The sequence below is a fragment of the Anopheles funestus genome, chromosome 2RL, assembly GCF_943734845.2.
Source record: "Anopheles funestus chromosome 2RL, idAnoFuneDA-416_04, whole genome shotgun sequence".
In the NCBI taxonomy this organism is placed as follows: Eukaryota; Metazoa; Arthropoda; class Insecta; order Diptera; family Culicidae; genus Anopheles; species Anopheles funestus.
In genome coordinates this window covers 11935375-11950406 of record NC_064598.1, presented here as the reverse complement: position 1 = coordinate 11950406, position 15032 = coordinate 11935375, and the positions used below count along the sequence as shown (strand labels likewise).

The 15032-nt window shown below is 42.9% G+C and overlaps 1 protein-coding gene across 1 annotated transcript in view; it reads right to left on the bottom strand.

Moving 5' to 3' along the window:
- The window catches only part of LOC125762855 (A disintegrin and metalloproteinase with thrombospondin motifs 7), a 23033-nt gene extending 8001 nt beyond the window's left edge, over positions 1-15032 (bottom strand). Inside the window, exons 1-9 of the mRNA XM_049425412.1 lie at positions 14399-15032; positions 4789-6247; positions 4462-4684; positions 3793-3955; positions 1901-2029; positions 1702-1827; positions 1160-1557; positions 965-1066; positions 745-858 (exon numbers count right to left, since the gene is read on the bottom strand). Of these exons, the coding sequence (XP_049281369.1) occupies positions 745-858; positions 965-1066; positions 1160-1557; positions 1702-1827; positions 1901-2029; positions 3793-3955; positions 4462-4684; positions 4789-4873 (1340 nt within the window). The 5' untranslated portion in view covers positions 4874-6247; positions 14399-15032. The remainder of the gene's footprint in view (positions 1-744; positions 859-964; positions 1067-1159; positions 1558-1701; positions 1828-1900; positions 2030-3792; positions 3956-4461; positions 4685-4788; positions 6248-14398) is intronic.

Below are 15032 nucleotides of genomic sequence, written 5' to 3'. Positions count from 1 at the left end.
GGGACTTAATACCATTACCAATATCGGGGCAACATTTGGTTCAATTAAAGCGATTCTTTCCCTCACCCCTTCAACCGGTTGATAGCCAAACAAATAAATTATTCAAACGTGTCGATACAATTAGGGACCATAAATCTTGGCGACGAGGTTTCGCCAGCTTAGCGATTTTTACACATTTGCACGCACTGATTGGAAAGTTGCATTGCTGTCAGGGAGTTAAGGGTGAAGTTAGTGGCCCTAAAACCTCAATGCACCAGGATGCGTACACAGGATTCGATGCACTGTTCGTGCATGAGCAATCCGCTTTTCGGTGACATCTGAACCGTGCGATCGTAATTTCCGACGGACGGATTTCATCGGCTAAGGAAGTCATCAATCATACACTGTCATCCAATACCACCTCCAGGAAAGTGACTGCTGGAAGGCATTATACCAGCGTATGCAAATATTGAACAACAATTAAAGCGAACCAACCAACCGTGGCCGCGGAACATTTGTTGGGGAAGGAATGCATTCGCGGTTGTGATGCCTGCCGAGAGCTACTGTCAAGGCAGATTAGCGCAGAGCCGTGTGAAAACGTTGGGAAAAGGTTTCATGCGCAACCGGTGTGTTGATGACGGTGGGCGAAGTGGACCACCATCAGCGTTCGGCCGATACGTCGACAGCCGGCTGGCAAGGAAATAGGCAGCTCGATTGCAAACCGTGTGCAGCAAGCAGCACGTTCGAAATGGGGCAAACACTTACTTGTGACCGAGCTCGTGGGATATCGTATGCGCCAGAGTGATGCCGTTGTCCTCGTTGACACTGCACGATTTGTCCGGCCGACACATGCCGCCTACATTGGCCACACCGAGGGTTCTGTGGTGGAGGAACGAAGGGAGGAAAAGGGGGGTAAATCAGGGACAAAAAGAAACACACACATGTGCCACAAATGTTGAGGGGAAGATCAAGGACGGATACTTACGCGCATCCATAGTTGGAGCAGATGTTCTTTCTCGTCACTAGAATCGCAACGTCGTGATGGTGTGGATCTTCGTCCGGTTTGGGATTAAGGCTTCTCTGCCAGCTGTCAGTAAAAGGACACGAGCGAGAGAGAGAATAAACGCCGCGTTAAACAAATGAAAGACCTCAACAAAATCGCCTTTTTGCGGGACATTACCGGCAAAAGTTCTCCAAGGTATTGCTGGCCATGTGCGTCACGTTGAAATCGGCATGCGAGTCCTCCTCCTCCAGTATGATAATTTTAACCACCGTTACCTGGATGGAGTTCCCAATCGTTGGATCTTTGTACAGCGATGATACCATATTCATGATCATCAGCAGATACTGCTGTAGATCGACGTCCTGGTGAAACTGCACCATCGAATGGTCGGCCACCACAAGCGCCTCGACATGGCGCGGCTTACTAATGCTACGCCGCGTTCGCTTACTTTTGCCGACGGGTTTTATCATATTTCGCTCACTTTCTTCACGCGCTGTTCCCGGGTGCAAACCGTAGTTGGAGGTGGACGGTTCGGCATGGGGAAGGCGCGTTTTGCGTCCGCCTTGTACGAGCACCTGTAATTGGAGGCCTTTGGAAATTTCTTACACATTCGCAACACACACACACAAGTAAAATGCACACGTCAGGACGCGGCAGCGGAGAATGAGCAGCTCAACTCTCAATTATTCAACACGGATTGAATGGACGATGGATATTACCTTGCCCTGATGTTGCCATTCTAGCCGTGTTTCCGTCAAACGGCGGGGTTCCCTGGTGCCGCAGTTACTTAAATGACGCTTCTTGCGCTTTCTTTTCTTCTTTTTGTTGGCGGACCGTGTGTTTTTCTGATGTGCGAAAGATGGGTTTGAAGATTGTCGTTAATTATCGATTGGTTTCTATTTATCATTCGAATCATACCTTCGAGGGTGTCTCTTTGACGTTGGACCGTTTGAAGACTACATGGGGATGTTCTCCATTCGGACCTGGGGAGATATTTTTTGCCGGTTCTATCCAGTATTCTGTCCGATTGGTTCTTAACACACCGACCTAAGGGAGTAAACAGTGGAAGATGAATAAAATTTGCGCATTTGCACTAAGAACCTTAAATTGAACAACCTCTCCAAATGACCAATCGAACAACGGATTCAGACCATATCGTTGGGTTAAATTACAACAAAATTATACGTTCAATGTATTCCTGTATCAAACGCCACCGCCGGCGAACGGTGATGAGAGCATCCAGATCCAGTTTTTTTTGCAACGATCGTTTAGCGATCGGATTGTGCCTAGCCGTAGTCCAAGCCTGGCGGGTAGATTCCATTTACTCAACATAATGCTTATGTGTTCGCTATGGACCTACAGTGACCGGTTTCCGCACGTTCCATTTCGAACGTGTGTCGTGCATCGATCCAACGGTGGTAAAGGTACGCCGTCACAGCGAAAGAGATGTTTGCTTTTGGCATAACATTAGGTTAATTAAAATATTATGCACCAAGTGATTACAGCCAATTAGTGCCGGAAATCACGAGTCATATTCATAAATATAATTTTCTTATATGATATAAATTATGGCCACTGTGTGCAGCAATGGCAAGCAGCGCGATACTGTTTGGTGGAAAATTCAGTTCGAACTAGATGCACTATACGTAAGAAAGCCAAGTTATATTTATTTTTTGTACAATTTATGTGTATTTTATTGGCATATAAGAACGGTAAAGTGTTAAGGCAAAATTTTGAATGATATTTTAGAAAAAATAAATTTCATTGCTTATCACCCATTGAAGTCTTTCGTTCGCTATCGCTATCACTGAACGCTAGCAGAGAATTCTGATCAATGAAACATTATCATCTGCACACATACATGCTCATGATCAACTAAATCATGTTTTCAGTTGAAAGAGTTGCTCACCAACACTCAGAAGTGTGTTGACAAGCATGTCTAGAAAGTGTGAAATTAAATCAATTAAACAGTAAATATCTGCCCAATGGCACCCCATGTCTTGTGGTTGACTTTTTATCATTTAAATTGTCCGCTCTGTGTCTGGGACGGGGACAATTCACTAAACATTTGAACCAACAGATCGTGCGTGACGTTAAATCGTTAATTACTGACCAAGCCTATTTGGACCGGCCTGCAAACCGTCTCGTATCGACGGTACAAATGTACGTCTCTTGAGCTTGGTTGGTTAATTTCCGTTGTGACCCTTTCGTACACATTGACATATGTATTGCGCTTGCCGGCCGTACCATTATTAGGTAAGGTACGAATCAATCCTTCAAAAAGGGCGCGATTGCCATCACCGGCTAAACACGACCGGTGGCTGTGGATGCTTAAATATGGTTACGGGGGTTATTTTTCTTCATGTCCAGCTGTGTGCCCAGGCGCTGCAACAGCGCCTTATGATTCTAAAAATTAATTATTTCGTCCGGCTAGCACGGGACGGGGCAGAACGGGGGAGATGTTGCGAGCCACGAGCGGCACTAGTGCACGACTGAATCGATAATGATCGGTGCAGTAAGGCTGGCGCCAGGAAGGAAGTCGCCACTAAGCCGCGCCGCGAGTATTCCGTCTGGCAGAACGATGAACGATCCAGCGGTCTAGGCGTACGATCGTGTGGAGAAGAAGCGTGTGTTGAAAAGTGAAGCGTGACAAATCCCTTTCGAACCTTCCTCGAATATGGGCGGAAAGCTCGGAAAAGCTGCATTGTTCGGTTGCACGTTCGTTGGAATGAAGTTTGGAGCAAGAGGCTACGCTCCCTACGGGAGCAGGACGATCGATGGCGCCCCAAACGGTGCAAAGTACCACTTACCAGCCCATTGCATGCGGATAGCGCCACTCGCGATTGGTCGTGACCTCGGATCTGGCCTTGGTAGTGACAGTTGATGTGCCTCATCGGACGTACACGCGTGTGGACGTCGCGCCGATGTCGCTCGATCACCATTAAAGGCGCAACAAACGTTGCCGTCGATGGTCTGGTTTCGGGAAATGCAACACAAAACCCCGAGAAGAGAAAGAAAGAAAGAGAAAGAGAGAAGAAGTTTAGTTGTAAACTGTGTTGCACACTCTTCATTACACATCTCTGGTGGTCGTGGGATTGTTTTTTTCTTTCTTCCCATCAATCACAACAGCATGCGAACAAATTCGCAAAACACAGTTTTACGCCCGAGACGTGGAGGAGAATTGAAATTATGTCTGAAAACCTCCAATGTGCAATGTAGTTGAGCTCGTACGGCAATAAATCGATTCGTGGAGCAAAGATATAAAACTCGTTTCGTCACTTTATTAATGGACTGTGGGCTGTGTGACAGTGGCGCCTGCGATGATCGTTATCCTTTCGGTTACTGAGGACGCCGTGAGCATTGTTGATGAAATAGAAAGGTGAAAATGTCTATCCTTTTTTTTTCTCCCCACCATTGACACAATGTTTGCAATCGTTCTTGGTAAGATTGCTGATTGCTATCTGCCAACAAGTACTTACTCAAGTTCCAGATGATGCGTTTCACCTTCGATATCGATATGATAGTGAAGTTGCTGAGAAGGATTATATTCTTCCGTACTACGGCGCCTTCGCCTTCGGCTGGACTCATCTTGTGCAGTTGCGTGATGGTGTGTTAACTCATGTGAAAGAACTTTGCCGTGTTGATTAACTTTTCTTGGAACGATCAAACTCACACCCTCGTCTAGGTGGTGTGTGTAAAGACCTGCCGAGGATATAAAATTGAAATAAAAAATTAGAATGAAAAAACCAGCTTAAATTGAAATCCTAATAAATATTACAAATAAATTTAGATGATCTTCAACGTACCTTGATATTTAGAGGCAGAAGGAACAATAAATAAAATCAGCGGCAAAATGTACAACGCTATAGATGAACTCATTTTTTTACACATTCGTTCTTATCTGTTAGGTGGAAACTTCATAAACACTAAACATAAGGTACACCATCAACGTCACAATGTTTCCTTACAATTACACTTTTCCTTTTACTTCCACAAGAGCACTTTTTACTTATTTTATTCTCTTTAAATTAAATATTTTTCTTATAATACACTGCTGTTTTCACACTTAAGAATTATTCTAAGGATAATTCACTTATCACTCACTAATGCCAACAGGGAGTCAATGGGAATTTTCGGGAAAACTCTCAACAATTCCTACACTCATCACTCATAAGCGGCACTTCCTTTAGATCGGTTTTCGGTGATCGATCAAATGTCAATCAAAGACATGTTTTGGGTTTTTCATGTAGTAGTTGCGTCCATTCGCGGAAGAACAGCTCGCGTGGCTAACTATTACATTTCGCACACGCAACTTCACCGGGTTGTGTTTTACCGAGCGCAAGAGCCAACCATAAGCCCCGACTACTTAGCCATTATCGATCAATCTACTCATTGTGAGGTTTCACCCGTTTTTTTTCTAAGTTAGAATCGAAATGGAAATTTCCAACCACAACTATAAGGATGAGGAAATTTGGCACCCAGAATGAAGCGGTAATTTTACCGACGCGAAGAAAGGAAATGTTTTTCAGCTGCTCCGTTAAGCAAGCACGCGTTACACCTCAACTGCTCGGTTCGACCGTGCGTACGCGAGTGATCACGATCGCGGTATGCAGGCGGGTTCGTGGTCTTGCGGGTGCGCAACAGTCCCCCCGAAAGCAACGGTCGTCGTTCGTGATTGGTGTGTGTCGTAACGCAACGACAAAGCGCGACACCGCGGGCAGCCACACTCTTTGACGCGACAGAGACGCCTTTACGCGCGGGTGTGAATGGTGGCGTACCGGTGTGGTAACGAAGGGGCACGAAAAGGGGGGGGGGGGGTTGAAACCGGGGGTTGAGATTTTCAATCGATGCCGTTGCGGTGAATTCTGTGGTTAATTTGTGGACGCCCGGTTTTGTGCGCACCGTGTGAATCCGGAACCGGACCGACGGCACAAGCTGTAGACGCGATCGCACGATCGCGTATGGGTGTGTTTTTTTTTGCTCGACGTTTGGTTTAGGCGATTTTCACGGTTGCCCGTGCGCCTTCCGCTCTCGTTTGGAGTGTCGCGAGAATGCGTGGATGCGTGGTGTCGTGGATGCGCAAAAGGAAGCTGGCACTGGCGGCAGGTTGATGGGTTGGCGTATATCGACACGCTTTTATCTTTCGTCGGGCATCGGGTAACACAGCAACCACACAGGCCGCCACTTCGATCCTCCAAACAACCCCGTATCACCTATCGTGCAGGTATCGTGAAGCGTTCGTTCGTACCGACCGATAGCGCGAATCTGAAAGGAGATGCAAACAAAACAGAAGGAAGAGAGTTAAAAAAGAAAAAGAAAACTTCAACAACCAATCACTACGCCGATCGTAGCAGACGTAGCAGCAAACAGCAAATGATCAGGTAAAATCGAAATCAGATAAGGTCTAATCGAGTTTTAATACTGCGCCCGCCAATGTCGTACATCTTCCGGAATGGCTTTTCGATGTCGTCGCACAGTTTCAAACAAACAAACAAAAAAAAAGGGATACACGTCTGGGAACGTGGGTGAATGTGGCCGACCCGATCGGTACCAAACCTCAAAAGGCGCCACATTTTTATTATTCCTAAAACGAGCGTTTTAAAACCCCGACGACGGCGATTGGGCCGATGCGTTTGTAGTGGCGCAGGCGCTGAGCTGTCAATTTTTAGACGATAGCTTTTGTCGTTGAGCATCTATTGGGAATGAAAAATTGATTTTTAAACACGGTTCACACGGTTTGGCAAAACGGTGGACTTTGTTACGGTTGACATTTATGGTATGTGTTTTTTTTGGGGGGAGGTTGTAAAATACACTTGTGCCTTTTTGTGCTGTCGGAATAGGAGATGAAGTCGGCGTTTTTTGTAGCTAAGAACCTTTTTTTTAAACTCAATATAATCGATCGTAAAACTCGTATCTCGTTCTGTGTTGCCACAAATTAGTGTCGTAAAATGTTTAAAAATAAAATACAGAAGAAACAATGATATATTTACAAACATTAAACAGTTTTATGATGCTGCTGTGGGTAAAACAGTAAATGGAAAAGAAGAATTTTTTTTGCAAAATTTTCTTGAAAATTTTTGTTTGTGTTTAGGACGACTTTTCATACAATACGCAACTTCTTAACTATCAAAACATTCAACACAAAAAAAGTGATTCCAAATAACATATCGCCGACAAAAAAACAGAAACCCCATTTTCATGGTGGCGCCAGACATCAAAATGCTAATCGTTATTGGTGTCGATAGCACCGTGACCGCAGTGGAGTGGAATCCGTACGACAATTTATGGATGGAGTTTAATTAAGAGTTTTATGCGAAGAGTTGTCAATGAAGAACATTTTGTCCGCTCGTATCGGATCCACGGAACGGTTTGTTGGGAAACGAAAGCTTTTCAAACTGCCGGATCGCAGATTTCACAGAAATGAAGCTTTTTTTGTTGGAAAGAAACGGATACACGGGTATATTGAAAGCAAAGTGCTATATCACCGCTAGGAAAACTGGCATTTTGCCCAAGAAGAACATTTGTCCAAGAAGAACATCACACTAATCGCTAAACGTATTAGCTGCTCTCACGGTTGCAAAATGGATGATATATTGGCTCAACCTTGAGGACGGATTATGCGTAAATCGGTGTTTGTTTCTTCTACGACGCAGCGTTTGATCATGTTTGTGAGTTTGTTGTTTGTGACATGAAAATCATCTCCAAAGTTTGTGGAAAGATTATGATGCTGTTGTTGCGAAAAGTAGTTAGCAAAAGAACTCCAAACGATTTAGAGAAAGATGAAAGAAGCAAAGTTAGGCAACGAGAAAGAGTGTGGAGAAAGAGTCATATCAATCGACTCTACAAAAGATAGACCTCTAAACACTTCAAAAAATAATCGAATATCCCAACCCATGGTGGCCAACGATCGCAAAGATCGATTCAATTGAAGTTTCAGTAGGTATTCAAAAATGTGTAAATATTGCTTCAAAACCATCAGTTTAATTGAATTGCTCGAAGTAATCGAATACAAGCAGTACAAGCTCTCACATTGCTGTAAAACGTGCTTCAGATAATCAGAGGAAAAGATCTTCAAAGAATCATAACTCCTGAGCGATTCACAAATCTTCATTTCAAAAGACAAAGATTCTCTCATTAGATTTAAAGATTAATCCAGAATCCATAACTCTGAATCACGTGATCATACACATCATGATACGACAAAGTAAGATATCTCCATAACTTTATTCATTTCGAATACACTCGATTCTAAGAATGATAGTAACAATATGGCCTAATCAGATTACGATCGTTCGAACGTTCTCAAAAGGCATTAAAGGCGGGGTGCGGAAGTTTCTTCCAAGTAATTGCTACGTTCATCACTTCATTCATCAAACACCAAATCGGCCATGCTATAATCCCACTAGTGGGTGGTAGTGGGCGGGCTAGTAAGCTGCGTCCATCCTCCATTCGCCCGAGATCGTTCGTACGGCTAAAGGCTGAAGCTTTGCGCCATAATCCTTTCCTTTATAATTGTAATATCGCTCCCGTCGTGGAAGACGTTTGACGTAAGGCAACGATGTGAATAGTTTGACTAGAAACGGCGAACATCTTGGAACATTTGATCAGTCGCACCAAAGCGCCGGCTTAACGTTCCAGGGCGTACCAGGCTTAAACTGTTCGGCGTTCTTCAGTGCTGTGCGAACATAAAAATGCCATAAAATAGTAATGAATAAATCAAAGCAACTCCTCTAGCCTGTTTGCCTTTTGTTGGACGTTTGTTTTTTTTCGTATCTTGCCACCGTTTTTTTTTTAGGAAATGCTGAATGTTTCTACAGCCAAAAAACCCCAAAAGTGAACATTAGCATGCAGCTTATCACCTGTTAATTAAAGTGTCATCCTCAATTTCCCCGTTTGTTTCGATCGTAAATTGTGCTCCTTATTACGGAATAAAGTTTTGGGGGAGGTGGAACCGGGGAAGTTGTTGGTAAGCTGCTAGCGATCGAGATGTGTCCCGCCAACGAAGTCATATCGTGCGGCAAATTTTGAATGGCCAAGTCGTTCATTTTTTATGACCGTTTCCTTTCGTTAATGTTGCGATTTTTGACGAGGGGATTTGGTTTCCCTTTTTTCGTCTTGTATATTTAACAGATTTGAAAACCGATTTGTACGATTCTGTCGCCTGTTGAACCGATTCGAAGTCGGCCGTGAAGCTACAGTTTTTTTTAGCTTGGATCGGTTTTCTTGCCTCAAGCATACACCTTTTAGTGCCGTTGTCATCGAAACTTTATGGCACAGTAATGGGCCATTACTTTTCATAATTAGAACGATGCTTGATGACTTTTTATGTTGCTTCAGTGTGCCGTTGTATCGGCGTGTTTGATTGCATTGTTTGTGATTCATTGTTGGTTGATCGGGTGAGGAGTGGATGGAGGGATGCAGATGAATTCTGGTGTGCATTTTTATTGTTCATTGTAAAGATGACTTATGGTAGCATATTCCATCCATGGTCAAAACACGCCTCGTGCGAAATTGAACTTAAGTTAAGATCAATTAATTCTCGACTCAACGCCACAAACAGCAAAACCATTAAAATCAACTTTACGTGTCTGACGCGAGCGGCGCGTGTTTATCATTCGAAAGAGCTCGGGAGCAGTTTCGCTCCATCAATTGATTACACGTAACGTTCGGCCGTAATTTGGGACGAATGGTAATTAAATTCTTGCTTGCTGTTTCACCATTCATAAAGCCGGAATCAACGTCAGAGCTTATAATATGAGTTATTTTTGGAGCAAGCTGCAATATCTGGTTGGATTAGGCAGGGAGCGTCAGCAATAATTCTGCTATAATTTCTCCGCTATAAGCGTGGTGAGCTGGCGGCGTTGGTGAAATTGTTGTTTAATCATTTTTGATATCTTAATTCAATTTTGTCGGTTTTTTTTCATTAGTCACTTTTTTATGTGGGGTTTTCATGACGGGAATTCCTAATTAATGAGCTGTAATAGCAAAGAGTTGAACATGATGTAAACTCTATACACTTAGTTTATGACTTTTCCTTTTGAATGATGTGACTGGATAGTATGTGGACTTTATCTAGAACTTCTCTCTCGTACACATAATGAAATGAGAATAAAAAAACGCATTTTACTATCAGCGTGAAGATAATTGTTTGTTGAGGATTGTGTGATCTTTGGGGTTGGTGTTCGTATTTCATGATTGAATTGCACCCTTTGTCCAAACATGCCAACCGAATGGATGGTTCAAGAATTTGACCACACACAAATCATTTATTTTCTCGACCGGGTAGTTAACTCCTACGCGCCACTTAGCACCTTCACTGTTGATGTTTGAGGTACACTTGAGATGTGAGCGACGCGCACACGCTACCAGCCGAGGTGTAGAAACATTCTCCCTCAGGAGACAACAAGTAAAAAACAACGAAGAAAAAAAAAGCATCAAGCTGCCGATCGTGCTTAAGTGTTGGACGGCTCCAATTGAAGCCGAAAAAGCTTTTGCCCGTGTCATAATGTGTCGTGTGTAACGTGCAATCGTGCCGTTTTGTGACAGATAAGACCCGGTTTTTTAGTTTCCGGTCTTCATTATACGATCCGTTCCCCTACGCGCAAAGAAAAAACCTCCCCAAAACCAACGCTATTAGTTGATTGGAGTGTACGCACAAAAACATACACCCATAATTGCTTTAGTCCACAGCCCGTCTCACTGTATGTGTGTGTGTGCAAAGGACCACTTCCCTTATGAGGAGTTTATTGGCAGACTGTATATGGTGACAGCTAGCTCTCTGGCACCAAAGTGATTTGGTGAATTAGCGGAACGACGTACGACGCCAGTGAAAGATGCTAATAAATTTGTTCACCGTTGAGTGGAAGTAACATTCCAGGGGTTGGCACATTTTGCTCCATACAGTGAACAGACTTTCAAGTGCAAGTTTAGGATCTCTGTTGCCTACTGACCCAGTACGACGAGTTATAAAGTGTCCCATAGTTCACTCGTGCTACCTTATGATCCTTAATAACAGATCAATTTTGATTCTATTTTGAAGTCGAAAGATCGTCTTCCTGCATAGCTAAAATCCTTTTTCGCCTCAACACCTAATGTAGGAAGAAATCAAGAAAGAAAGATTCGTTTTGTAGAAGGGTTTTTCTTAATTTTTATTTATTTTGTAGAGGCTTTGGGCTGGTTTTTCTTAATGAAAGATGTAGATGTATGGAACAGGGTCAGTTGTTAGAATGTCTTATAGAGACTTTGATCCCTAAGGAATTCTATCGTCTCTTTGGAGTGGGGTCAGGGAACAGGGACATTCTTCTTCAAAGTATTTTATACTCCGTTTACCTTTTTTTTAGATCGCTTTTGACACCCCTGATCTGTCAGCTTTACCACCTTTACACCATTACAGTCCTGTACAGAAGTTTCGAATTAGAAATTAGAAACAGAACAGAAATGTTTTCATTTGGTTTGTTCTCAGAGAGATCTGATTAATCTAAAGGGCATTTGTTTTGTCTGGTAATATAAAAAAGCAAAAAATAAAAAATAAAGAAAAGAGAAAAACTATCAGAAAAAATGGCAGCCTAAAAGTATAAAACTTCTTCATGACAAAAGATTCCCAAAAACGTATGTCTTTTGCGTTAAAAAACCAAAGACGCCACGACTAAAGAAGGAAGCCTAAACATGTTGTGCCCTTTGTTTGGTGATTGGATAGCTGTAAGATGAGCCTGTGCCAATATAATTGAACATGACAGACCGACACAGCACAGAACTAGAACTGGTAAACTGAAGCTGGCAAAACGGGTTGTTTTAATTAATGAGCTTCTAAAATGTAAATTCTCTCCCATACACAATTTGCATAAATACAAGCGCATTGTCCCAACTCACACAATGGCACGCATAGGGCAAACGGTGAAGACGACTTCCCGGCGGTTCGTGGCTTAAAGAGCGCCAAAATCTATCGAGGCCGAACCGTTGCGATCGGTGTGCGAATCGTGATCGAATCGAAGCGTCTTTTCATCCGTTCCTCCACACAGCCATGTTTAGTGTGCGATTAGAAAATGTTGTGCAGAAAAAAAGGCAATGGTTCGATTATCACTTTCCCTTCCACCCGTGTGGCGTTTTCCACACATTTCCAGAAACGTAGCAGTAGCTCACAAACAACTCTTGATCGTACGCATTCTCTCGATGAGTGATAACATTTGGTGGAAGCTGTGTATGGTTGTTGTTAATTTTATGATACCCTTTTCTGATATGTAGCCTTGGTGTAGCGTGGTGCCATCTTTTTTCCAATTCGCCAGCGCTCCAGTTGGAACACACTGAAACACACACGATCACACAATCAAAATTCAACCGTTCGGCGCCATGTTTTCCATCTGTGAATGGGTTTTGTGGACGCGATCTCTTACAGCAGAGAGAAGGATAAAAAAATCCTTCGCTGAATTTTAAATACGATTTAATTTGCTAATAAATGGAAGCTGAACACATATACACATATGTATTTATGGTTTTATAATCCGGCACAGAAGATTATCATTTGCGTAAAATTACGAAATCATTGTCTATCGTGAAGGTTTTTTTTAATTTATTTTGTTGCCATTTGTATTGTGGTCTCTTTATAGCAAAAACTCCAAAACAAAGTAACATTTGCTTTTGTTTTTTTTATTTGAATGTCGTACAAAGATATTTCTTCTATTTGAATTTAGCTTGCAAGTATTTTATTTATTTTTCTCAATTAGAAACTCATTCCGTTTCTTTATAAAAGTAAGTAAACCAAATCTTCCCATCTTTGCATCTTACTACAACTAAATGCAAATCGAAATGTTTTCGAAAGAAAGACCGAGTGAAGCAACAAAAAACACACAACAGAAACGATCTGGCACGCCGGAACGTAGTGCAAGATGATAGTGTGAAGCCGTGACTAAAGGAGCAATATTGATTGCATGTAGCGCAGTCGAAATCAGATACAAAAAAAAACGAAAGAAACGACGAAAAAAACAACCAACGGGGCCAGGCCCTGGGGTTTTGTCTGCATCAGCCAAAATCCATAAAAGGTCTGTTTCTCGGTGTGGCTGTGTTCCGTGCACGGAACGATTTCTCCGAGCCGCCTGCTATGTCCAGGCCCTGCCGGGCGGTTGTAGCGAGTAGCACAACCAAAAGCACAGGGAAAGAGCAAAAAAAAAAGCTCCCGCTGAAGCCCGGAGATGCGCGTCCTTTGTACCTGTCCTCTCCGTTGTTTCTGGCACCATTTGGGCACCACCAGCGAGACGCCGCGCCTACAATCTGGAAGGTATCAACAATAATGATCTTCAGGGTCGGTTTTCGGTTTCTTCCCGAACGAGTTTTGTTCAGATTCCTGGAGGGCTTAGGGTGCAGAGCAAAAACCAAACAACAACAAAAAAAAAAAAACAACCAACCAAAAGGTAAAGTATTGTGCAAACACCTTGCTGGCGCCTAAATGATACCTTTTTCTTTCTCTCTTTCAATTTGTTATTGTCGCTTCGCTTTCTAGCAGCATGTTCTTTTGGGCCTGAGGGACTCGTATTCTTGCCGTACAGTTGTGTTTCTGTGGCAGCAATATTTTTGTTTCCTCTTTTGTTTTTGTTTTTGACCACCGAAAAGCTGTACGATCGCACGAGCGCACGAGCGACGAACGTGTTAGAAGCAATAGGAAACAGAAGAACTTCGCACACCAGAAGAAGATCAGATGCAGAGAAACGATCCAACAAACAAACGGGAAGTTTTTTGGTGGAAACAGGGTGGAAGATCAGTTTCCACAACGATCGCTCTGTGTTGGGTTCTAGGGTTCATGGAACCTTTGGGCTGGTTGGTGGCACCTTGAAATGATACGTCCGAATATATCCCAACAATCGTAAAACAATGTGCCACATTGGGATTTCATTGGAACGGAAATGAATCAAACAAAACATCCTGGAATGGATTGCTGCAGTAAAATGCGTGTAAATGTTGTACTTTTAAGCTCATCATCAAACAACAAACAGTGTGAAGTGTTCACTTTAAATATAAGTCAAAAAATCTCGGGTTTTCGCTCGGTCAAACGGCCAAACACTCACCTGTAAAGGATTGTGGTTACTCACGAGCGTTGTATCGATGGAATGATTTTTGTTGTTGTTTTGTTCAAGATAAACAACTCCACATAAGTGCTCATTCTAAAGCAAACCGATCCACCCACGGTGTCCATATATACAGCTTCACAATAGTCGAGAAACATGGATTGGTGTGGCTCACACAACACTTCCAAGTGTTTGCAATAGCTTTGATAGAACAAGTACTACTTCTGTTTGATAGAAAATGTGTTTGACTGTATCATTACAAACCAGTTGAAAATTGAATAACTTCCACTAAATCTTATCCCGAAAACATTGGGCGAACACAAGCGAAGAAACTTTGCTGAGAGAGGAAGCAGTAACTTACTTTTTTGACTTGACGTTCGATGTCTCCAGAAGTTACTAATTAGCTATTGGATGACTGTTTTTAGTTTAGCACATTGAGTCAGCTGCTGCTGGAAATATACACATTTTCGGTTCATACACACTTGCTCACAGCTTGCCAACAGCACACCACGATTTAGGAATTAGAATTCAAAATAAAAAAAAAGAAACAAAAACCCGGGCAGATGGTTTGGTGGCGCAAAAGAGCACTTAAGCACAACCGAATAGTGCACGCAGCAAAGTGAAACCACTTGAAACACTCGAGATATTGATTTACGATTGGCTTACAAAATTGACCACCGATACCGCGCAAAACGCTTCGGTTTTCGGTGATGGTGATCAAGCCGTGAAGGGCAATTTTTAGTGTTGTTTTCCCTTGTTACACAAACCACTGGACAAGCACAAAGTTGGAAACACTGATTCACGTGGTACACAAAAATGGTTCGAAACAACCGCTAACAGTTCGGTAGGAAATGATCCCGAGCGTTCCCGATCTGCGGGCGGCAACTTGAAACGTATCCAAATCGAAAACACTCGTCGAAACACTAGAACGAACCGTCCTGGACGGAATGCACGAGAGAAATAAAATGAGAACTGTAACTCGAACCGTGCAGCGG